The 25646-nt window shown below is 43.4% G+C and overlaps 1 protein-coding gene across 1 annotated transcript in view; it reads left to right on the top strand.

Annotated features, from left to right (window-relative positions):
* The first annotated feature begins 265 nt into the window (after positions 1 to 265).
* The window catches only part of CCDC81 (coiled-coil domain containing 81), a 34845-nt gene continuing 9464 nt past the window's right edge, over positions 266 to 25646 (top strand). The window contains 12 exon segments of the mRNA XM_038378666.2: positions 266 to 601; positions 1622 to 1683; positions 2917 to 3073; positions 6987 to 7243; positions 8590 to 8675; positions 12924 to 13051; positions 14586 to 14703; positions 18235 to 18358; positions 21099 to 21245; positions 22894 to 22926; positions 22928 to 23002; positions 23605 to 23774. Of these exon segments, the coding sequence (XP_038234594.1) occupies positions 523 to 601; positions 1622 to 1683; positions 2917 to 3073; positions 6987 to 7243; positions 8590 to 8675; positions 12924 to 13051; positions 14586 to 14703; positions 18235 to 18358; positions 21099 to 21245; positions 22894 to 22926; positions 22928 to 23002; positions 23605 to 23774 (1436 nt within the window). The 5' untranslated portion in view covers positions 266 to 522.

The raw sequence follows: 25646 nt of genomic DNA on the forward strand, positions 1-25646 counted from the left end.
CAAATAAAAAGAAATCCTTCCTTCCCAGACTCTAGGCAATGCATTAAAGTTTATCCAGAAGGAGGCAGAGTGGGCAGCTAGGCTTTACACTGCTTGGCTGATGCTTGCACTGCGACACACCCACCTGGGAACACCTCCCCTTGCACTCCAGGCAGAAACTCACGGGTGGGCAGGATCCTAGAGCCTCTATTATGATGTAAGCTCTAGCAACAGTGAGCTTCTCTCGCGTCCTGGATACGGCTCCATCCCTCCCCCTGCAAGCTCCCTCCCCCTTCCCCTGAGCAGCCCTTTGAATCCCTGGTCCCCAGCAGCTCTTTTGCCTTCTCCTTCCTTCTCTCCTCAGGGGCTCGGGGGAGGATGCAGCAGAGCAGGGAATGGGGGAGAGGCTAGGAGGGCAGTGTGCTAAAGCAGAGGGAAGCTGAGAGGTGGGGAAGGCAGGAAGGTGACAGCCCCCTGGAAGAGGAAAAGCAGCACAAGCCCCTCTGCTTTCTGCTGCTTTACCTTGGTGGGGGGAATGTAAAAATGCTGGACAATATCCATGCTGCAATCCTCGAGTCTGGCAAGAGTGTGTTCCCAACGCTCCCAAAGCTCACGGCAGATGGTAAGGTCTTCACCCCCCCCCCCCCCCCCCCCGGAGCCTGATTCATGTGAATTTCTTCAGGGAGACTCCTACGTACAACGGTGTTCTCCAGAGGCCCTTTGTGTGTCTGGTGCATGCTAGGGATGCCCATCCATCCTGCCACTCGCCCTACAGCGCTACGTACAGTGCCTTAGGCACAGACATGGCAGCCAGGGTGTCTGGGTTCTATTCCTGATTCTGCTACGGACTTCCTGCATGACCTTTGGACAAAAGTCACTTGCTAAAAGTCTGGGCCTCAATTTCCCCATGTGTAAAATGGGAGAAATGCGACGGAGATTTGCTCAGCTTAACTCATCTTAGTTAAAGTGTTTGGTGCTCTAGAAGAGTATAGCGTGTGTATCTATCCAAGGATAAAATACAGCTTAAACATAACATGGTGTGTGAAATACAGGAGGGTTGTTGGATCCCCTTATGACTCTCAATAGTCCAGTCCTCTCGCAAGCATTTGCATGGAACTTCCATTGACAAGTTTCCCTAGTGACTGGGTTTAAGGTTTGCTTTTGGAAGGAAGAGGGGTATTTGGTTTTTTAATGAAAGCGTTAAGCTTCCTATGATGCTTTGCTGTGCTGTAGTGACATTGCTAGAAATGACAGGTCTTAGCGCTGTTCTAAATTAAAAATCTAAGCTTGTGAAAACTAGGTTTTGAACTCTGAACATCTGTCCACTGTTATGTGTCAGGCTGCAAGAACTCCTTGCCCAAAATCATTTAGAATTTGTAGAAAAAATCTGTTTCAACTCCAGACTCTTACTGAAGGTTTTAGAAGGTCCAAATCAGGTTTAAAATGGAACTTGGTTGAAAACTTACCTATGGAGCAAGTATCATTGCTCTATAGTGAATGTATAAACTATGCAGGATGCTTGTGATTACACTGGAATGCTGCATTCTTATTAGTCAGAAGAGTCCTATTTTTCATGGTGTGTGGCGAATTTCTATGCTTGTCACTAGAGATCATGACATATTGTGTTTCACTTGCATTTCAGAAGTCTTTAGTATTTGGGCCAATGTGTCTGAATTTGTGGAACGGCAGCTGTCAATGAACAAGGTAGGCCTCACATCTTATTCCTCCTCTTGAACCCAAATGTTTCCAAAGATTCTGATGCACGCCCACGCCACTAAAACCTGTTATGCACGCCTCCTCTTAAAGCAAGAGACATGCACAGGCAAACCAAACTAAAGGTACATTGTAGTCTACAAACGTGCCACAGGTTTCTCTTACCTAGTTTACTGGAAAAAGAAAAGGAGTACTTGTGGCACCTTAGAGACTAACAAATTTATTAGAGCATAAGCTTTCGTGAGCTACAGCTCACTTCATCGGATGCATCCGATGAAGTGAGCTGTAGCTCACGAAAGCTTATGCTCTAATAAATTTGTTAGTCTCTAAGGTGCCACAAGTACTCCTTTTCTTTTTGCAAATACAGACTAACACGGCTGCTACTCTGAAACCTAGTTTAATGGGTTATTCAGCACAGTGTAGCATAGTAAAGTTAGATATAAAAAAAACAACCATGTAGATCTGTATGTAAGGAAGCTTAACACTTTTTATAGAGGTGGAAATTTTAGTATGATACCCCTTTAGGCCTGTTTTCCATGCTAAGAACAGATTTTAAAAACCCCGTTGTGCTCATTTCTTTTGTTTTAAAGGAGAAATAACCCCTTATTTTAAAAATTAGCCATTCATGAAATGGCAAATATGTTAAGATTGGTACCAAGCCAACAGGTTGCTCTGGGGATTCCAGAAAAATCTAGCAGTGCCCTAATGCACATTTTTGGCTATTTCAATTCATTGTATCTAACAAAGAAATATAAGTTTCGTAAAGTATTTAGATTGCTAGGTTAAGCACTTAGAACCTGCTCCTGCCAATCCTTGATTGTAGGAGTAGTCCTTACTCAGGGGAATGTAGTCCAAATATAACCTATGGTGCTACTTGTGTGGGTAGGAGGTTTACTCAGTGGGGTAAGGATTTGCAGAGTCAAGCTCTTTGGGGCTTCTCTAGATTAGGGTTATTAATTTTGCAGTTACTATATCAATGTTTTTTTTCAAATAGTGAAAGGGAGGGAGAGGAGAAAAATAGGAAATATTTGGTGCTTTCAGGGAGCTCTGAGAATTGCCCCATCCCGCTTCCCTGCACCGGAAAACATAAGGTGTGGACCAGATGTCAATCATCACCATCAAAATGCTCTGGCATAGAATAACAAATTATGAATTGAGTGTGATTATATAGAAGCAAAAATGTTTCCCCTCCTTCCTGAATATTTATTATTGCTTATTTTTCAGGGTGTCCAAATACCAGGGCTTGGAACATTCTCCTTTTTAAGACAAAAATTAGATGTCGGCAACAATAAATTTATCCTTATTCGAAGACCTGTGTTTCTTCTGTCTGAGAAACTAGCCCAGATTCATGGACTCAAACTTGCCAAAATACACACTCCTGGTAAGAAGTTTGATTATGGCATTTGCCTTTCTTTGAAACATATTTATCCTGTGCTATAAAATATCTGACAAGATTAATAGCTAAGCAACCAAATGGGATACATGTATAGAATTCCTTCACTGATAACAACGTAGGCTCTGTCGATAAGACACCAAGAGGGAATTTCTTTACAAGACACTGTTGCTTTTATATTTATATCCTGTGTAAGGTTAGTATGTCGCTGTTTGAAATGTTCTTTTACCTTCTGACTGCATAATGCCACATCTGTGGAGCTTTTATGGTAGCTGCAATATATTCTAGTAAAACTTTATTACCACTGAAATTCCATATCCATCTTACACAATACTTCAGCTCTGCAAATTCAAAGCTTTGTGCCAGGTTTTACACATGCACAACTCCAAGTCTAAAGTGGCCTGCAACCATTTTTTTATTTTATTTTAGCGGCACATACCTTAATAGAGTAATCAACTGGAGACAGCTTAAAATAGACCCGAACAAACAATAGGTTTTATGAAGCATGTGTACAGTTGTATGTATTCTGAACAAAAGGAGTTTCACATCAATACCATCATGTTTGCACAGAGTGGGGAGCAATGGTATTAATTATGCCTTTTGTGCAGCACCATGGGGCTGCTTTAAAAAAAAAACTCTTTTGAGTTTCAGAGTAGCAGCCATGTTAGTCTGTATTTGCAAAAAGAAAAGGAGTACTTGTGGCACCTTAGAGACTAACAAATTTATTAGAGCATAAGCTTTCGTGAGCTACAGCTCACTTCATCGGATGCATTTGGTGGAAAAAACAGAGGAGAGATTTATATACACACACAGAGAACATGAAACAATGGGTTTATCATACACACTGTAAGGAGAGTGATCACTTAAGATAAGCCATCACCAGCAGCAGCGGGGGGAAAGGAGGAAAACCTTTCATGGTGACCAGCAAGGTAGGCTAATTCCAGCAGTTAATAAGAATATCAGAGGAACAGTGGGGGGTGGTGTGGGGGGGAGAAATACCATGGGGAAATAGTTTTACTTTGTGTAATGACTCATCCATTCCCAGTCTCTATTCAAGCCTAAGTTAATTGTATCCAGTTTGCAAATTAATTCCAATTCAGCAGTCTCTCGTTGGAGTCTGTTTTTGAAGCTTTTTTGTTGAAGGATAGCCACTCTTAGGTCTGTAATCGAGTGACCAGAGAGATTGAAGTGTTCTCCAACTGGTTTTTGAATGTTATAATTCTTGACGTCTGATTTGTGTCCATTCATTCTTTTACGTAGAGACTGTCCAGTTTGGCCAATGTACATGGCAGAGGGGCATTGCTGGCACATGATGGCATATATCACATTGGTAGATGCGCAGGTGAACGAGCCTCTGATAGTGTGGCTGATGTGATTAGGCCCTATGATGGTATCCCCTGAATAGATATGTGGACAGAGTTGGCAACGGGCTTTGTTGCAAGGATAAGTTCCTGGGTTAGTGGTCCTGTTGTGTGGTGTGTGGTTGCTGGTGAGTATTTGCTTTAGATTGGGGGGCTGTCTGTAAGCAAGGACTGGCCTGTCTCCCAAGATCTGTGAGAGTGATGGGTCGTCCTTCAGGATAGGTTGTAGATCCTTGATGATGCGTTGGAGAGGTTTTAGTCATTGTCTACAGCCAAGCTCTACGATATAACCACATTTGCTCCAACCCCTCAGACAGAGACAAACACCTACAAGATCTCTATCATGCATTCCTACAACTACAATACCCACCTGCTGAAGTGAAGAAACAGATTGACAGAGCCAGAAGAGTACCCAGAAGTCACCTACTACAGGACAGGCCCAACAAAGAAAATAACAGAACGCCACTAGCCATCACCTTCAGCCCCCAACTAAAACCTCTCCAACGCATCATCAAGGATCTACAACCTATCCTGAAGGACAACCCATCACTCTCACAGATCTTGGGAGACAGGCCAGTCCTTGCTTACAGACAGCCCCCCAATCTGAAGCAAATACTCACCAGCAACCACACACCACACAACAGAACCACTAACCCAGGAACCTATCCTTGCAACTAAACCCGTTGCCAACTCTGTCCACATATCTATTCAGGGGATACCATCATAGGGCCTAATCACATCAGCCACACTATCAGAGGCTCGTTCACCTGCGCATCTACCAATGTGATATATGCCATCATGTGCCAGCAATGCCCCTCTGCCATGTACATTGGCCAAACTGGACAGTCTCTACGTAAAAGAATGAATGGACACAAATCAGATGTCAAGAATTATAACATTCAAAAACCAGTTGGAGAACACTTCACTCTCTCTGGTCACTCGATTAGAGACCTAAGTGTGGCTATCCTTCAACAAAAAAGCTTCAGAAACAGACTCCAACGAGAGACTGCTGAATTGGAATTAATTTGCAAACTGGATACAATTAACTTAGGCTTGAATAGAGACTGGGAATGGATGAGTCATTACACAAAGTAAAACTATTTCCCCATGGTATTTCTCCCCCCCCCAACCCCACACTGTTCCTCTGATATTCTTGTTAACTGTTGGAATTAGCCTACCTTACTTATCACCATGAAAGGTTTTCCTCCTTCCCCCCCCCCTGCTGCTGGTGATGGCTTATCTTAAGTGATCACTCTCCTTACAGTGTGTATGATAAACCCATTGTTTCATGTTCTCTGTGTGTGTATATAAATCTCTCCTCTGTTTTTTCCACCAAATGCATCCGATGAAGTGAGCTGTAGCTCACGAAAGCTTATGCTCTAATAAATTTGTTAGTCTCTAAGGTGCCACAAGTACTCCTTTTCTTTTGAGTTTGAGTCTCAATCTGGTGCCCCCTGGTGACAGAGCAATGGTACTGAAGGCAGAGAAATGGGCAGGCAAATTGTTAGGGAACTGTACTGCCGAAGGTAACAGATCTAAGAACTGGCCAGCACAGTCTTTGTACCATTTTAACTATATTGGTTTGAAACTAGTATAATTAAATTGATACAAATGGATGCAGTTACACTGTTGTCAAGAAAAGGAGTACTTGTGGCACCTTAGAGACTAACAAATTTATTTGAGCATAAGCTTTCGTGAGCTACAGCTCACTTCATCGGATGCATGTTTTCAAGGTGCCTTATATGGGAATAAACTGTGCTTATACACGTAATGCTTATTCCCATCATAAGCTGTGCAGATATAAGGCACCTTTATACTTGCATAAATAGTGTTCATACTTGGGGTTGTACGATTTAACTGTATCTGTTTTAAAGAAAATTGCACTCTTAACTGGAACAGTTAATTTGGAACAAAAACTGAATGTAGACCAAGCCTGATTCTCCTCTGCATTATGTTGGGCTTATGCGGATTTCAATAGTTATGCAGAGTTAATAGTTACAATGGTGTACAGCAATGGTGTAATGGAGTGCAGAATCAGTCCCCATATCTCTAAAATGAGTTGCAAAATGAAAGTTCTGATCACTTGTGGTTATCAAAGATCACTGTATTTAAGAATAGGGGTCCTGGTTAAATTCCTACTCTGGTTTCATGTTCCATGCCCCTGCAATTTCAACTGCATACAGTATTCTTCACTTCCTGCCCTGAAATCCTGTGCTGTATAGCTGCCATGTTTCATTTTTGTATTTTCATATTGAGGAAGTCATCCCTGTATAGCTGGCATATCAGTTTGCTTTTAAAGAGCTTGGGATCCTTCAGAATAACGAGCTATATGGAGATGTAAGAAGACCAGTAAAATGGATATAATAATGACCTCATAACAGTTTTGTGAGGCTTTATTCATGGTTGTAAAGTGCTTTGAGCCTTTTAGGTGTTACGTAAGTACAAAATGTGATTCATTAATTCACAGCCTTGTTGTTGCTGCTATTTAGGAAGTCTGCTTGCTGTTTGAATTAGTGGGTTCCCCTGATTGTTGATTTCAGGTGATATCCCAATTATTCAACTGAACTTCATCATGTTATCTCTGGAGGGTCCATTTAACAGGGAGATAGTGGAAGGATGTGTAAAAGAGACCCTGCTTTTTTTCTCACGATCCATCGCTATCAAACAGAATGTTGAATTCGCTTTCAAGGGAATCGGAGTTCTCGTTATCCGGGACAACAAAGTGAAAATGAAATTTTACAAAGATTTCCTTCAAGCCATGGATGGCAGTGGCAATCTGGTGAACGCTCTTTCCAATGTAAGTTTATCATTTTCCCAGGAGAACTTAAATTATTTTGAGTCAGTATCAGTCAATAATGTCTATTAGGCAGGTGGTGGGTCACACTGTGCACACAGCTAGTCTTGTACGTTATTATTCTTACCTTGTCCTCCTGTATTATTATAATTTATTTATTCTTTGTTTTCTAGTAGTGCCTAGAGGCCTCCACTAAGTTCAGAGCCCTGCTGTGTTTGGTGCTGTGGATACACATAGTAAGAGATAGTCCCTGATCAGCAGTGCTCACAATCTCAACAGCCAGGACAGCTCAACGTTGTTATAATGTTGTTATCCTTATTTTAAAGATGGGGAACTGAGACACATACAAGCTTAGCGTATGTCTACACTGTAATCGGAAGTGCAATTGCAGCACATGTAGACATACTCAAGCTAGCTTTATTCTAGCTAGCTCAGATACCAATAGCAATGAAGCCATGGCGGCACGGAATGAGCCTGCTAGGGAGTCTGAGTATGTACTCAGGTGGCTAGCCTGTGCTGCCATGACTTCACTGCTATTGGGACCTGAGCTTGCTAGATTAAAGCTAGTTTGGGTATGTCTACATGTGCTGCAATCACACCTCGGACTGTAGTGTAGACATGCCCTAAGTGACTTACCCAAGGGCACACAAGAAGATTGCGGCAGAGTCTGGAACAGAATCCTGATCTCCTGAGTCCCATCCAGTGTCTCTCTCCCAATCCTACGTATTGCATCCTGTCATAATGTTCTCTGGGACAAGGACCATCTCTTGACTACATGTTTGTTCAACCGTTAGCACAACAGGGTCCCGATTGGCACCTCAGGGTGCTACTGTTGTACAAATAATAATGAATAATAGTACTCTGGGCAAAGAAAAAGAAGGCCTGAGTTTGTGTTCCTCCTTGGTACAAGGACAGACATTTTAGCTGTGGGAAAGACTTGCTGCCGCTTTGTGAATGAAACCTTAACTGGACTAATTGATGTCTGTTCAAGTCCATAATCTGCAGGAACTGTACAACTAACCAAACAAGCAGTGCTTTAAAACCACACTAGTAACATGTATTAACCATGTACCTGTCTCCACTTGCTTCTCTACTGGAAAGTAAATATCCTCTTTATTGAGTCTAATGATTCCTGACCACTCAGAAATCATGACAATATTATCATCCATTATCAGTGATTGGCTGGGACAGATTCCATCAGTTACAGTGAACGACAAATGTGAATGAAATAGAATTTTATGACAGGATTTTGGAGCAGCAGCCTGTTGTTTTAGAAGTAGAAAGGGTTGCCTTATTTGTTACCTGCTAGACAATGTCCTCCAAGTTATCTCAAATATCTGTCATTGTAGAGGCCCGGGACGGGCGATTCAGTCATTTCAGGCAGAGAAACTGCTATGTCTCAATCCTGTGGTTGCAGTGTTGTCATGTTTCCAAGGTGAGTACTTCTGCTTCTTTACCCGTTCACTGACCAAGCTGGCATTTCCTATCTTACATTTGAGAGCCCTGAATCTATTGTGTTAGGGCTTGTCTACACATGGAATTATTACTCCAGTATACCTATTCAGGGTAGCTATTCCAGGATAACTCTATGTGTGGGCACTCTTATTCTTTAAAAAAGTATTAAGCTAAATTGGAACAAGGCAATTTTATCCCAGGATAAGAGAGTCCACTCATGGAGTTATTTAGGAATAGTTGTTGCACTTTAACTTCACACTTTACCATAATCTGAATTAACTTCCAAATATAGACAAGGTTAGATAATGTTTTTCATAATGCTTCACCTGCCTCATCTCTTTCTTTTGTGTAAGATTTCAAAAGGAGTTTAAATATATATGCTGCCTGATTTTTACATGAACAGTTTAAATTATGGATCTGGCCTTAGACTTACAAAAGACATATGGTCATGTATGTTACTGGTATTTGTGGCATTCAATTGAATGAATCCCTACCACCCGTCTTCCTGGGTAGAAAATCCACAGGAAAAAGTGACAAGTCAAAAAGACAAAAGGATATCTTGTTTCCCTCTTCAATAATTCCCTTCCCTTCATAACCTAACTGAGGTACACAACCTCCCAGGGAATCATTTCCTCCTTTCCCCCAGAGGAGGAGTTCCACCCTGTCTCCCCCTTCCTGCCCCCATGACACTGGTTCAGAACAGGAACTATCCGTTCATGTAACAGTGATGGGTTTAAAATATGACACTTTGTGAATCATCAGGGGTAGACTTTCACCATTAGAAAAGTGAACTTTTCAAGGACTTTCCAATAGTATCAATTATTTGTTTCTAGTCCTAGTACCACGTGATATGTTGAACTGTAAAATTACAGCACTGTCATGATATTTTGGATGATGGAGGATGAACAGGAGGATGGTGTGGATTGCACTCTCAGCAAATTTGCGGATGATACTAAACTGGGAGGAGTGGTAGATACGCTGGAGGGGAGGGATAGGATACAGAAGGACCTAGACAAATTGGAGGATTGGGCCAAAAGAAATCTAATGAGGTTCAATAAGGATAAGTGCAGGGTCCTGCACTTAGGATGGAAGAATCCAATGCACCGCTACAGACTAGGGACCGAATGGCTCGGCAGCAGTTCTGCGGAAAAGGACCTAGGGGTGACAGTGGACGAGAAGCTGGATATGAGTCAGCAGTGTGCCCTTGTTGCCAAGAAGGCCAATGGCATTTTGGGATGTATAAGTAGGGGCATAGCGAGCAGATCGAGGGACGTGATCGTTCCCCTCTATTCGACACTGGTGAGGCCTCATCTGGAGTACTGTGTCCAGTTTTGGGCCCCACACTACAGGAAGGATGTGGATAAATTGGAAAGAGTACAACGAAGGGCAACAAAAATGATTAGGGGTCTAGAGCACATGACTTATGAGGAGAGGCTGAGGGAGCTGGGATTGTTTAGTCTGCAGAAGAGAAGAATGAGGGGGGATTTGATAGCTGCTTTCAACTACCTGAAAGGGGGTTTCAAAGAGGATGGCTCTAGACTGTTCTCAATGGTAGCAGATGACAGAACGAGGAGTAATGGTCTCAAGTTGCAATGGGGGAGGTTTAGATTGGATATTAGGAAAAACTTTTTCACTAAGAGGGTGGTGAAACACTGGAATGCGTTACCTAGGGAGGTGGTAGAATCTCCTTCCTTAGAGGTTTTTAAGGTCAGGCTTGACAAAGCCCTGGCTGGGATGATTTAACTGGGACTTGGTCCTGCTTTGAGCAGGGGGTTGGACTAGATGACCTTCTGGGGTCCCTTCCAACCCTGATATTCTATGATTCTATGATTCTATGATTTTAGGTAATTTTTTGAGTTTCTAAAATATATTAGTTTTATTTTTTCCTCTCCCTCCAAGTCCCATTTGGGTGGACTTTAGGTAACTGAGGGGCTGATCCTGAGAGGGGCTGAGTACCCATTACCAAGTTGCTCAGCTCAGTTTCCGCACACCTGAAGATGCTCAGCACTTAACAGAGCTCTTGCACCTTGCAGGCTGGGATCCTATGGGAGCCATAGGCGCTGACTCCGTGGGTGCTCTGGGGCTGGAGCACCCACGAGGAAAAATTGGTGGGTGCTCTGCACCCACCGGCAGCTCCCTGCCCCACCCCCTGCCCCAGCTCACCTCCGCCTCTGCTCCACCTCCTCCTCTGAGCGCGCTGCGGCTCCGCTTCTCCCCCTAGCTCCCAGCGCTTGCTGCCACGAAACAGTTGTTTTGCAGCAGGAAGCGCTGGGAGGGAGCGGGGAGGAGCGGGAATGCAGTGCGCTCTGGGAAGAGGCGGGGCCAGGGCGGGGATTTGGGGAAGGGGTCCAACAGGGGCAGCGAGGGGGCGGAGTTGGGGCTTTGGGGAAGGGGTGGGAGTTGGGGGGTAGGGGCGAGCACCCACTGGTGCTGGGAGAAGTGGGCGCCTATGATTGGAGCCTGGCTTTAAATGAACGGGAATGTAAAACACAGCACAAGTGAAATATTTGCAGCTTTCTAAAGCATCTCCAATAGTGACATCTCTGTCAAATGTGTAGCATACACAGAATACATGGTTTATTGATGTGGTGTGATCTAAAGGGTTTATTGGTGTGGCTTGGGATGAAATGAATCACACACTCATACTGATAAAGCCTTCAACATCGACAGGGCCCAACCAAATTCACAGTCCATTTTGGTCAATTTCACAGTCATAGGATTTTAAAAAATTTAATTTTCATGATTTCAGATATTTAAATCTGAAATGTCACGGTGTTGTAACTTTAAGGGTCCTGACCCCAAAAGGGGTTGTGGAGGTGGGGAGGATAACAAGATTATTGTAGGGGGGACTGCGGTACTGCCACCCTTACTTCTGCGCTGGCAGCAGCGCTGCCTTCAGAGCTAGGCAGCTGGACAGCAGCAGCTGCTGGCTGGAAGCCCAGCTCTGAAGGCAGAGCAGCTGCCAGCAGCAGCGCAGAAATAAGGATGGCATGGTCTGGTATTGCCTCCCTTACTTCTGCGCTGCTGCCTGCAGAGCTGGAACCTCGGCCAGCAGCCACCACTCACTAGCTGCCCTGCTCTGAAGGCAGCAGCACAGAAGAAGGGGTGGCATGGTAGGGTATTGCCACCTTTATTTCTGTGCTGCTGCTGCAAGGGGTGCTGCCTTCAGGGCTGGGTGCCTGGCCAGCAGCTGCTGCTCTCCGGCCACCCAGCTCTGATGGCAGTGCAGAAGTAAGAGAGGCAATACCATGACGCTCCCCCCCAGCTACCTGTTGAGTCGGGACCATAGGTGCCAACTCCATGGGTGCTCCGGGGCTAGACCACCCACGGAAAAAAATTAATGGGAGCTCTGCACCCCCATCAGCCAAGCTCCCCTCCCCATCTCCCCGCCTCACCTCACCTCTGCCTCCTTCCCTGAGCATGCCGTGTCCCTGCTCTTCCGCCTACCTCCCCGCGCTTGCAGCTGCGAAACAGCTGTTTTGTGGTGTAACAAGCTACGGGAGGGAGAAGGGAGAAGCAGGAACATGGTGCGCTCAGGGGAGGCAGCAGGGAAGAGGCAGGGCTGGGGCGGGGATTTGGAGAAGGAGTCCAATGGGGCAGGGAGGGGGTGGAATTTTGGCAGGAACTTTGGGGATGGGGTTGAAATGGGGGCGGGACAGGGGTGGGGAGGGCGCGGGGCAGGGTGGAGCTGGGACAAGGCCAGGGACAGAGGGGGGTCGAGCACCCACCGGCGCCAGCAGAAGTTGGCGCCTATGGTCAGGACCCCAGTTTGAGAAACGCTGGTCTCCCCCGTGAAATCTATATAATATAGGGTAAAAGTATACAAAAGACCAGACTTCATGGGGGAAGACCAGATTGCACAGTCCGGGATGCGTTTTTCACAGCCTTGAATTTGGTAGGGCCCTAAACATAGAGCTTTGGTGTCCTTCGGTATAAAAGGAATGATAGAAATGTAAATGACTGAGAATAGTTAAGTAAACTGAATACTTTCTGCCTTACTTCATGACATATAGATTGCCATAAAGAATAATTTTTGTTACTGTCCGTTTTTATGTAAATCATTTTACATGCATAATCCTTAAGGCTGCTCTATATTCTGCTTTTGAAAAGTGCAATCTTTACAGTAGTGCTAAAGATGCTTGTGTGACCAGGTTACTAATACAACATTGTGCCTTCGATTCTGGTATATGTTCTACAAAACAAACTGATATCTTTTCCTTGTTTCCAGGATTGAGTTGAAGGAAACAGACAACAAAGCAGCCATGGAAACCATCATAGAAGAACGTGAAAAGTCCAACAAAGAAAAGGAGCCAATAGAAAAAGAGAGAACTTATAGTTACAGTAGCAGTAAAAAAGGTAGGTTGTCAACTGAATATTGTTACAGGTTCATTGTCATTCACTTGTTAGACAATAGGGGCCAAGTTTAAAATGTGCAGTTTGCACATGGTCTGGCACACATTTAACAGGTGTAAGCATCCATCTTGGCAATGATCAATCATGCTAGCCATCATGGAATCACAAAAGGGTCCAACCCTTCCAATTCAAGAGGATATTTCCATTCATCTCTAATAGCTAGACTGTATTGCAAAAGGCTCTCTGCAGTTTTATGAGTTTGGCTAGGCAAAAAGCACTGAAAGTTCAGAAAATCTATTAGCATTCCAGTATGGTGTGTGCCTCGTACAAAATCACAGCTGGCTTTTATCTGGAGAGAACGCAGCTTCCTGTGATGATCACTTGAAGGCTGCCAGCCTATGCCAATACTGAATTCTATCTTTAAAGCTGGGAAGCAATTTTCATTCTAACCCTCACTTTCAAGTTGCTCATAAACATCACAGAAATAATCCTTTAGGGCTGTAAATTCCCATGCTTAGGGTTTATCTCCACAGGAAAGTTTTATCAGTATATTGGTAAAAATAAACGAGTATAACTCCCTGTGTGGACACTTTTATTTTGGTATGTAACTCCACATGGGGAGTTACACCAGTATAAATATATTGGTTTACATTCACACCTTAGCTTATACTGCTGTAACTTTCCTGTATAGATAAGTCGTGAGTCTCAGCCAACGAGCCACATTCTGCATTGTGCTTTATCGATGGACAGGGAATGGGGTCTGAGACTAGTTGGTCAAAGTTAGGAAGAGACAAATAAACCAGAAGTTATTTAGAGAAAAGCAACTAAAAATGCTTTAGCCTCAAGAGATTGATTGAAAGTGGCCGGCATGCTTTGGAGGCTCTGTGCACCTGCCACTCTCATTGAATTCAGCTGAAAATCAGTCAGTTGCTGTATAGCATTGCCAAATTAAGCAGGGTTGAGATAACCATCTTCAATTATTTATTGTTTTGGGGCTATAACCAGGGGTTATGGAATGAAATTAAGTAAAGGAAAACTTAGACTCACTGAGCCAGGTGCTGGAGCTACATCATTTTATACCATCTGAGGACCTGTCCCACTCTCATGGAAAATATTCCTGACACTGAGATTTATAAGGCTGTGCAACAATCTCCCAAAGGCACTGGTAGCCCCATTCGTTAGAACACAGTATAGTGTAGAGTGTGGGGAATGATGCTGCATTATAGAAATTCATAGCTGGGAAAGACCCATGATATTATGTATCAGACAGGTATTAAAACCTGTAGGCGACTGAAACTCCTCCATAACTAATGTAGTTCAGTGGTAAAAGAATGGTTTTACGGCATTGGAATCAATGGGAGTACTCACAGAATAAGTGACTTCTAAGACTATCAGAATCTGTTCCCAAGGCATTTTTAAAACATGGAAATGCTGCAACACATCTACACTGTGTATCTTGTATGAGCTCCCCTGCTATTCTCTTCTAAGTTATCACAGAGATGCTGTTCTTGGGATTTTCCTTGTTTCACACTTACAGAGAATCTTCCCATTAAGCGCCTTCTGTCCCGACAATCTATTGTTCCTGCCAAAGTGTCAGGGTTCAATCTGACTGATGAGCTGGAGAAGAACATCAAGCAAAAGAATGCCCCTGAAAGGTGAGAATCCCTGAGAGAAGTGGATAAGGGTAACTATAAGCTTTTCAGTGTCTTGATCTTGCACTGAACTGCAGTTATAAAGTCTGTATTAATTGTGAAAAAAGAAAATTATTAATTAAACTAATGAGGAAAGGGGGGTAAAATTTTCAAAAGTGCCTAAATCCTATTTTCAAACATGACCTGGGGGCAGATTTTTAAAGATATTTAGGCACCTAAAGATGCAGATAAGCACCTAGTGGGATTTTCAAAAGCACCAAACAAGTTAGGTGCCTAAGTCTTCTACCACTACCTTTTCCTGTTCCTCCAGAGGCTGTGTTTTGTGCGGGTCCCAATCGGTAGACATGCTCTAAAGTGGCCTCTGAGCGTGTCTACTGGATCAGGCCCTGCAGGTGAGACAGGCAGGAGAATGCCTAGTTTGTGAATCCCATTGGGACTTATGAACGAGTCAAGTGCTGAGCTGCTTGGTGGTGTCAGGACACTGGCTCTGCACTGACAGAAATTTAGGCACCTAGTGGACTTACCAATGGAAACCTAGATGCTTAGGGACCTTAGGCAGCTACAGGGTTAGCCAGCAGCTGAGTGGGTTTTGAGGACCTACATTATGGACTTAAATGCCTAAAGTGGCCGTTAGGCATCTAAGTCCCCCATGGGAATCCCACCCTTAGGAACCTAAGTTCCATTGGCTTTCAATGAGATGTAGGCTCCTAAGTCCCGGAGTCACTTTTGAAAAGTGGCAAATAGGCTCCCAAGTCACTTAGGTGCTTTTAAAATTGTTACCCGAATCTGCTTCATGTGGCAGATTCAGGCTCTCGAGTAAAGGCTTTAGAATGTGGCCAATATTTTGTATCTTTGTGTCCATTAGCAGTAATCCTCTGAAGTCGGATAAGTAAGTAGATTTAATTTGTGTTTATTAGAATTATTGTACAAACATGTCAAAATCTAAGCTATTTGGGGATGAATAGTAGAAATGGGCATTTTCTGTATAATGTCCCTGGGACACCAAGTTCCAGCTTATCCCTCAATCAGTGTATCAGTGTACCAGTTTATTTTCTTGAGATAAAAGTTAATTACCTAAGTAAACTAAAGGTTAAAAATTCCCATTGACTGAAGCTTTTATCATGCAACAGCCCTTTAAAAAATCCCAAATCTACAGTAAGGGTGTGCTATTGGCTCATCTCACAGTGCCATTGGCTCATCTCACATTTTTTTTTCTGTCTGGGAGGTATAGTACAAGTTTTTGTGAGTGTCTGGTGTCTACTTCATTTTCGTCTGACGCCATCTCCATTTTGTATCTGATAGTTTGGTTACTAAATGCAAACAATTATTCAAGAGGTTCAGGATCCTCTTACCATCACAGTGGAGTTGAGTGAACTTGATCCTCCTACTTGATGAGAACAGTCTGCAGAGTTTATAAACATTTAATGGAAGAGAGACTCAGAGTGCTCTTCTAATGGCTTCTAAATGTTTTCACTGCTTGTCTGAGCTTTGTTTGACACTATCAGTTGTTCCATGAGGTCACCGAGACCCAATTCAGCCATGATTAAACATGTAGGAGCTCTTTGTTTTTATTTGACAGATACTACTTTACAGGGCAAAGTGAAATTCAAACTTCTCATGCACCAAGGGGATAGAACAGTGCCCATCTCCATTGTTTGTCTGGGGTTTAATCAGTTAACCTAGAGGCTTTTTCTTTTGTACTAAAACTTATTACTGTGATGGGCACAATAGAACGGCCAAAGATTGATAGGTAGATAGAATTGCTTCTCTTACCAAATTGCTTTCTCTTTGTTTACAGCGTTCACCACTAGCAATCTATCTATATTGATCTTAGGTACTTATATGGCCCCCATCAGCATAGTGTCTCACAATATGTAGTGTATTTAAATGTATGTACAATGCCCAGTATAACTGTGTTCCCAGGTGCCTGACATTTAGATGACACTGTTAGTTAAATAGCGAGAGGAGCCTGGATCTGGGACATCTCGAGCTTTAGGGAAGTTCAAACAAGATGAGAGTGTTGTTGTTCAGGACCATTGTCTCCCCCTCTCTGTTCATTTGAATACAGTCAATGAAATAGGAGAAAACTGAATGCATGTTTCCATCCCCTGCCTTATTTATTGGTCATTTAAAGATATACATCGCTGCTTTGCATCTGAACCATCTCTCTGCCTCTCTGGCCACTATCACCACAGCAGCTGAGCACCTCACAGACACTATTGAATTTATCCTCGCCATGCGCCTGTGAGGGGGGCACGTACTGTTATCCCTGTTTTACAGTCACACAGGGTGTCTGCGTCAGATCTGGGAACTGGGCCTTTGGACCATTAGCCATGGGACAATCCTCAGCAGACGATAGATTGGACCCTAACCGATCGGTAGCACATTTTTTATTCAGCAACTATAAATGCAAGTGAATTCCTGCAGAGTTCTGTGTCCTGCTTTCCTGTTTCTCCATGGGGTAATTTAATTTCCAGAAAATTTGTTTAGCCCTGTCTTTAGGTGTTCCTTCCTGGGCACATTTGGCTAACTGAGGTTTTACTGTGTTTTCTCAAGAGATAGTGGATGAACTCCTAGAATTGCTTCTGGGCCAGGCTGTGACAGTGTGCATGACAAAGCATCATATGTGTACGCTGATGGCAAATTAGGTACTGGCTGTGACACAGGGTATGACCACACTGGCGCTAGAGGTTTATGTCCAGCTCAGGTAGACATACCTACGCTAGCTCCGATCGAGGTAGCATGCTAAAAATAGAAGTGTGAGATGCATGTGGCAGGAGAAGGCTAACCGCCTCAGTATGATCGTGTCTGAAACCCTACTCAGGGGGGATAGCTGGTCCTGTGATTTGTGCTGCTGCAGCTACCTTGCTATTTTAGCATGCTACCTCGGTCAGAGCTAGCGCAGGTATGTCAACTGAGCTGGGAATTACACCTCCTACTCTGGTATAACCATACCCTAGAACAGTCTATCGTTAAGCTCAGTTTGAAGCTATGGTCCTGATCTTATGGTTTTGAAGCCAATGCAAAGACTCCCTGTATAAGCCCATGAGTTCAGAGGCCGATTAAGGCAAGGTCCAGGCCACGTAGCTGAGGAAGCGCAGGAACCAGTATTGCAGCTGTGAGCAACAAGAGGAGTAGCACACACCTGAGCACTGCTGGATGACTCCTGCTGCAGCAGGAACCAGACAGGGGCTAGCTCTCCAGTGCCTGGGATGACAAGACCTAAGGGAAGAAAGGAGGGCAGCCGTTGGGAGGCCTGTGACTTGTGACTGGCTGTTTGGGAGCACCAATGAGGTTTTCTGTTTGTTCTTTTTACTGGAGGATGTAGCAATTTAGAGAATTTGTGCCCAGCTTTGTCTTAAAGCCATCTCTTTATGTGTGGGCACTATCCTCTGGTGTGCATTCATGAACATGTGTTTAGTTTCTCAGTGATGTGCCAAACTCCATTGCAAAACTGCTTTATGCCCAGTGTGTTGGTGTCTGTACACAGCCCTTGTAATAAACTGATGCACATGTCCTGTTGTCTATTCCTAGTGCAACATCATCTGCTCCTCCATGTTTCTCAAAGACTGAAATGGACTGCGGTCCCAACCTAATTCATGCTACCAGACCCAGAACTCCATCCCCTCTTTGTCAAGATCATGGTGGGGCTGGACAGGTACAATATATAGGTCCTATTTACTTATTATGTCACTTTTTAATTGTAGCAAAACGTGGTTACCTGGGGGTCAATTTTAAAACTGTCCCTAATGGCTGTTCACTATAAGAGTCAATGGCTGTTTTTATACGCCATATTGGATCTTACTTAAAAAAACAGGCAGTTCATTATGCAAGTATGAGTAAATCCTGGTCATCACTGTATTTTGGAGAAACATATAGGAATACATTATCTGAGACCTGGTTGTTATGGAAATGTTAACCATAAGGCTCTTCATTCATTAGCAATTATGGGATGTAGAAAATAAATAGTTTCCCTATTGTGCACAAGTGTTTTGCCAAAACAAGTGCGAAGGTTGCATATTTTGTCAATTATTTTTACACCTTGAAGTTTTCTGGGAGCTACTAAAGCAATGTGGGGACACTGCACTTTGATTCAAAAAGGGATTAGATATTTATGTGGATATCAAGAATATCCAGTTTTGTGATAATTAATGACTACAAACATTTTGGGAGGGAAATTAAACCCTGTGATTCAGGGTTTGAGCCAATCTCTAACTATGAGAGACCAGGGTGAGACCTGTGTGTGGGGCAGATTATCCCACATCTGCCTATTTAGGAGCTCTTACATCTTCCTCTGAAGTGTCTTTTAACAGTGAGGGTAATTAATCATTGGAATAATATATCAAGGGTTGTCGTGGATTCTCCATCACTGGCAATTTTGAAATCAGGACTGGATGTTTATCTACAAGATCTGCTGTAGTTCAGACAGGAATTATTTTGGGGATGTCCTATAGCTGGCCAGTGTTATGTAGAAGTTCAGACTTGATGATCACAGTGGTCCACTGTGGCCTTAGAATCTATAACTCTGGTGCTGGCCACTATCAGAGACAGAATACAGGATTAGATGGTCCTTGGGTCTGATCCACTGTGACTGTTCCTATGTTCAAACCATGAGAGCTGGCAAGACTGATTGGGTCAGATCTTCAAAAAAAAGGAGCATAAAATTAGGCTCCTGAATCCATATTTAGGATCTATAAAAACTGTCAAAAGTTCTGAGCATGCAGCACTTCTGATTGGGGCTTATGTCCTCATAATGCTGGCATATTAATTCTTGAGAGCAATAGGAGCTGGTGGCTGCTCAGCAGTTTTGAAATCAGGCCACTGATTTAGGAGCCTAAATATGGATTTAGGAGCTTAACTTTAGGCTATTTTTTTTTTGTAAACCTTGGCCACTAGCTAGTTTGTCCTATATTTAACTAACCAGCCAGCCAAACACAGACAACACATATACTAACAGCTGGGAAAATTTTCTGTTACTCTTACCTGCAATGTGCACTGTAGAACCCTGCTCACTAATGTATATAAACGTTGCAGTTTGTGCATGTCTGACTATATATAAAACCAGGCTCTTCTGTGATTTTGTTGTGTTCATGTTTAATTGCCAAGCTGATCTAGAAAGATTCTACTTCATGTTCTGGGTTGGAAATTATAAAGTCTAAAATGACATAGCTGATAAGGGTAGGTGCACACTTGGGGCAGTGAATAGAGCCCAGACACTGCGCACTCAGCTAGCACAGGTATAAACAGCGGTGGAGAGCGAGGCGGGTAAGGCTTAGGCGAGTAAAGACATGCCAGAATGCTAGGGTCTGTACCTTACGTGGCTCTCTACACACCCAAGCCATGCCTCCCATGTCTCTATTTTTAGCAGTGTAGTGTCCCACTGCCTTCCCACTGCTGGAGCCTTTTTCCACTGCAGTGAAAGACTCCAGCAGCAGAGAAAGGCTCTGGCAGAGGGAGGCAGCAAGAAAAGGCTCCACCACTGGGGAGCTGCCAGAGCCTTTCACTGTGGTGTGTAGTACCCTGCATGTCGCTGCAAGTGTAGCCATTGCCAAGCTCTACGAGAGAGGCTTGTAGCTTGGCTTTTTTTTGTCAATTTCATGAATATCTCCTGCCTTTGGTCCCATGTAATCTTTTGCATAGGCAGACTGTTCCAGATCTAGCTGTGCTAATAGTTATCAGGGATGGGATTTTCAGATGTTCCTACAGATTTAGGAGCAAACTGACTTTCAAAATAAGTTTTTTGTCATTACACAGGAATTGTGCAGCTAGCTCAGGGGTGGCCAACCTAAGCCTGAGAAAGAGCCAGAATTTACCAATGTACATTGCCAAAGAGCCACAGTAATACATCAGCAGCCCCCCAGGAGCTCCCCTCCTCTACCCGCTCCCAGCGCCTCCCGCCCACTGGCAGCCGTGCCAATGAGTGCCTCCCCATCCCTCCCCACACCTCCCAATCAGCTGTTTTGTGGCATGCAGGAGGCTCGGAGGGGGAGTGGGAGGAGCGAGGGCATAGCAGGCTCGGGAGGGGGCGGGAAGGGGTGGAGTGGGGGCAGGGCCTGTGGCAGAGCCAGGGATTGAGCAGTGAGCACCCCCTGGCACATTGGAAAGTTGGCACCTGTAGCTCCAGCCCCAGAGTCTTTGCCTATACAAGGAATCGCATATTAACTTCTGAAGAGCCGCATGTGGCTCCGGAGCCACAGGTTGACCACCCCGATCTAGCTGCCTTTAGTAAGGAGGAAATAATTTCTCTCTAGTATTTTTAATTAAAACACCACTTGTAAGAAGGTTGGATTTTCTTGAAGACTTGTGGAAGTTCATTGTAGGAGAAGGGTGAATAGAGGGTGAAAAAATAAAAGAGATGATGGTAATGTGCATGCTTTTATATTTCTATGGGCCTCCAGGAAATGTGCTACCTGTGTATGCAGCGTGCTCAGAGGAACATCCCAGCGTACTTCAGCGAAGAGAGGCGGAGGAAAGAGCTGGATGATGACAGAATATTGGTGCAATACCAAACTATGAAAGACCAGGAGGCTCTTCATAGGCAGCAGGTATTCCATGCAATTTGGAGCACTCAGAGAAACAGGATTCCACCAGGGGGAGCTGAGTTTTGAATGTTTCAAAGAAGTAGGCAGGAAAGGTATCTGTAGATCAGTGGTTCTCAACCTATTTGCCACTGTGGGCCACATATGCCGCTCTCTCTGTGTTATGTGGGCCGCATCCACACACTATATATATTACCTGTATGGCCCTAAGGCTTCACGTGGGCCGCAGCTGTGTGCGGATTGGGCTGCAAATGGCCCGTGGGTTGAGAACCACTGCTGTAGATGCTTGTCTATTTGCTATTCTGAGAGAAAAATTCTAAATAAAAAATGAGGGAATAAAGAGAGACCTGCTGCATCAAGGCCTTGGTCCAAAGCTAGCTGAAGTCAATGGGAAAAGCCACATTGAAATCAGTAGGCTTTCGATCAGGCCCTTAATTTAACTATCACATTGTTGCTTAGCAGAAATCTCTGTTTGTGCCCAGAGTTCTAAAGGCTTACAGCAGAATTCTCTCTGCACGGCAGTTCTTTACATTCGCCGGTCTGGGCGTGAAATGTGTTCCAGTGAAGAGGCCCCACACAAGACTCTGTGCACCTCTTCAGCCCCAGAGGCTTGAGGGCTTGAATGGTTCAAAAGGCCCTGTGCTAGGTCCTTGGCATTGGCAAGCATTTCAGTCACCATGTGCAGACCAAGTATTGCCATGTTAAGTATTCAGAACTCCTGGGAATGGCTTAAAAACTGTGAGATTTTATAATAAATAATAAAAATGTAGCTGTTTTTGTTTGTTTGTTTTGGTTTTGCCTCCTGGCTTTTGGGTCACATTTTCAAGCTTTTCGCTGCACCCATGACGGCTAGAAACTTTTTTTTTTTAAAGAAAAAGTGAGAGCTGAGTTTCTCACCTAGTCACATTATTTCATGAGCGGGAGCTTAAGAAAAAGGACAAATATCATAAGACTGCCTATAAAATCACAAGAGTTGTGAATGCTGAGCTCTCAAAGAGACATAAAGTGATCCCTGCAAATATACAGCAAAATATCAACACAAAAATCTGCCAGGTGGATTGGAGAAGAGAATTGTGCCCTTAGGGGAGGTTATGTGGCCTAGTAAATAGGGTCCTAGTGATCAGGAGACCTGGGTTCTGTTCCCAGCTCTGCCACTGACATGCTGTGTAACCCTGGGTAAATCATTTAACCTCTGTGCCTCAGTTTCTCCATCTGTAAAGGGAAGATGAAGATACTCCCTTTGTAAAGCAGTTTTAGGTCTATGGGATGAAAAGTGTTGTAGAAAGCTAAGTGGTATCGTTATTCACTATAAATATATTAGTTTTAGAAAGTATTAAAATGTTACCAGTAATATTCTTATTTTATGTAAATCTAATCTTTTAATGGTGTGGTAAATAATATTAGGATCTAAACTATTAGGACTTGATCCAAAGCCCATTGATGTCCATGGGGAGTTTTTCCACTGACTTCAATGGGCTGGGGCTCAGGCCTTTAATGTATAGAATTATCTATTTCATTATAAAAGGAAGAACGTAAACTGCATGTCCAGAGAATAGACATGTCATTACTGGAGGATTTCCTGGCTGGGCAGTGACATTACTTCTGTTCACACCTTCATTTAAAATGCATCTCTTTTCTTTTCTTCCCACGATAGATGAAGTTCTTGGCGAACAGAGAACAGAACCAAAAAAAACGCTGCCTTTAATCTGGGGGTGGCCGAAGCAATGAGAAACCACAAAAATGAAAAATCCACAGAATTTCATGTAAGAGCTTTTTGTTTGGTTTTGTTTTTTAAAAAGAATAGTCCCAACCTGGTAACTTTTCTGCCCAAGCTGTGTATTGACTTTCCATTAGTATATATAACATGGAAAGAAACATCAGAAACTGGGTCACCCAAAGCATTAATAGACAAACCCTTTCAGTGTGAGAACTTTCAGCAAGGGAGACTATTAATGCATTTAGCAGTGATGCTCAGATTTTGTCATAATTTAGTCTGACCTGCCTAACACAGGCCGCAGGACGTCACCTGTAATTCCTGTAATGGAAGAATTATTCTTTCCTGCGATGTAAGTGAACATTATCTAGCACAGCGTACTGGAGCACAGTAATAACAATAGTGATAGGGGTTGGGACACTTGGGGGCATTAGCGAGACCTTTGTCAACATTTTGCCACCGTCCAAGGGGAATTTAGGGGTGATTCTCCTGGTTCTGATGGAATTGTCCCCTTTCTGGATACTGCTAATGCATCTCTGCCTGAAATGGTTCTGCAGTGTTCATATTTAAGGAAATGATGCCATGTTTTCATGGTATCGTCTTCTCTCTCGTTTCTCCCATCAGATATGAAATGTGTTTCTTTCCTTGCAGAAATCATTTGTTTTCGTTAAACGGCCGCCCAGCCCTCCCCCGTATGCCAAGCAAGAGGAGTATTCACAAGACTTGTTGAAGCAAATGGAGGATAAGAAGGAGAAGGAGGCAAAACTAAAGGAGGACAAAGAGCTGATGGATCGGCTGGAACGAGTGCAGCTTGCGGAAGAGTAAGTCTGCTTGTTGTCTCTGCCGAGGGTAGGAGATGGGTGTGGTGCTGGTGGGAGTGGGTCCATTCTACACATCTCTTGCCCTTGGGCACTAGAGTTAGGACCCAGAGGCAATGGTAGTAAAGTCAGTCTTGTTTAGAGCTGAGTGAAACATTGATTTTTTGGTTCTGTGACCAAACCACTTAGTGTCAAACAGAAACTGAATTTTTCATTTTTTCTTGCCAAAACAAAAACCAAAGAAAAAATAGTGTTTGGGCTGAAACTGAATGTTTTGAATGTCGATTTGAAATAACATTTGGAAACGGACCAGGACAACATTTCAGATTTTTTTTTCCGTTTTTTTTCCCTAACTGAAACTGTTCACTAAATTCAACCTAAATTTCATGAATAGCTTTGGTGCCCTGAAAAAGGCATGTTTCAATGAAAGAACTATTTGCACAAAAAATGTTACCTAGCCCTTATTCTGTTCTGTTTTGAATGCTGGATTGGGACCCCTGTGAGAATGTGATCAGAAATATGATTTTAAAATATTCCTATAGTCTCTATCCAGTCTAACCTATCGAATCATTCCACCCACCTACTGGTGTTTAAGCACCTAATGTTACAGGTTGGTTCTACAGTACAGGTCAAAGAGATACATATACAACAACAATCCATCTCATAAATATCCTTAAAAGTCTACATTCACCAATTCACTCCTATACAATTAGTATGGGGAATGAAGGGAAGCCACTGCTGCCTTATAGGAAATGGCATAAAGATCAGGCTTGTTGACTTCAGAATGACTTGGATTAATCTTGTATGGTAGAAAAGGGGCTTCTTGGGGTAAGGACTGTTTCTGTGTGTCTTATTCAGTGTCATTGCTAAGGTAGAAGAAAGTAATATTAGGGTCACAAATAAACATAAGGGTCCAGATTTTGATTTCGCTGATGCTGATGTAAATCCATTGAAGTCAATGGAGATACTTCTGGTTTTACACTAGTGTAATGGAGATCAGAATCTGGCTCAGAGAGTAGTAAAGATGCAGATTTAACAATGTTTGTGTGCAGTGAGTGTAATGCAATATCTCTACAAGCAATTTAGGCAGAATTTATGTTCATGGGTGTGGAGAGAGAGGCTAACTACATGGCAGTATCTTCCATGTTGATTTGAGCCAAAGGTTTTTGTAGCCAGAGCTAAAATTCAAGCAGAACCACTATATGGGATTTGAAAAGAAAAATATATGAAATGATGAACGAGGACATCATGACCATGAGGAATCAACTCTGGTTTATTGTGTCTTCCCTGCATCTCATTTATGCATAACTGCAGTACAAGCGGGCACTCTGGGCCAATCAGGGCAATAGGTAGCAGCCATTTCATTCTGTTATAGAATTACTCCAGTTAGCGTTCTCTACAATAAAATGTTATCACCTCACCTTCCTATTCTGTATAGTGTTCGCTTCTAAGTAGGTTCTTATCGCCATAATATCGGAGTGCCTTCCAGCCGTGTATTAAGTGATATAATTATATGTGCGGTGTAGCTTCTTGATTTGGTTTGGGTTCAGTTTTGGGTTGTGTGTTGTTTACCTACAGGCTACTCTGTGTTTGTATTAGAGAAGGCAGGTGGAAGAAGTGCTCCTTGCATTTGGAGTGGAAGGTAGGGGGAGGTTTGTGATGGTTCTTGGTTCCTAGGGGAGTTCATCCCATGGTCTCGGACTGGCCCTGAGAATGCTCTGTCTCCTACACAGATTAACTTTATTCTCATGGTAGGAAATTCTAGAGGTTCAGCCACTTATGAACTGTTTTTTTGCCTCTTCAAACACAAGGACAATGATTTAACAAACTAGCTGGTTAGGGTTTACTGTATGCATATCACTGCCCTCTGCCAGA

Source organism: Dermochelys coriacea, chromosome 1, assembly GCF_009764565.3.
Source record: "Dermochelys coriacea isolate rDerCor1 chromosome 1, rDerCor1.pri.v4, whole genome shotgun sequence".
Classification (NCBI taxonomy): Eukaryota; Metazoa; Chordata; order Testudines; family Dermochelyidae; genus Dermochelys; species Dermochelys coriacea.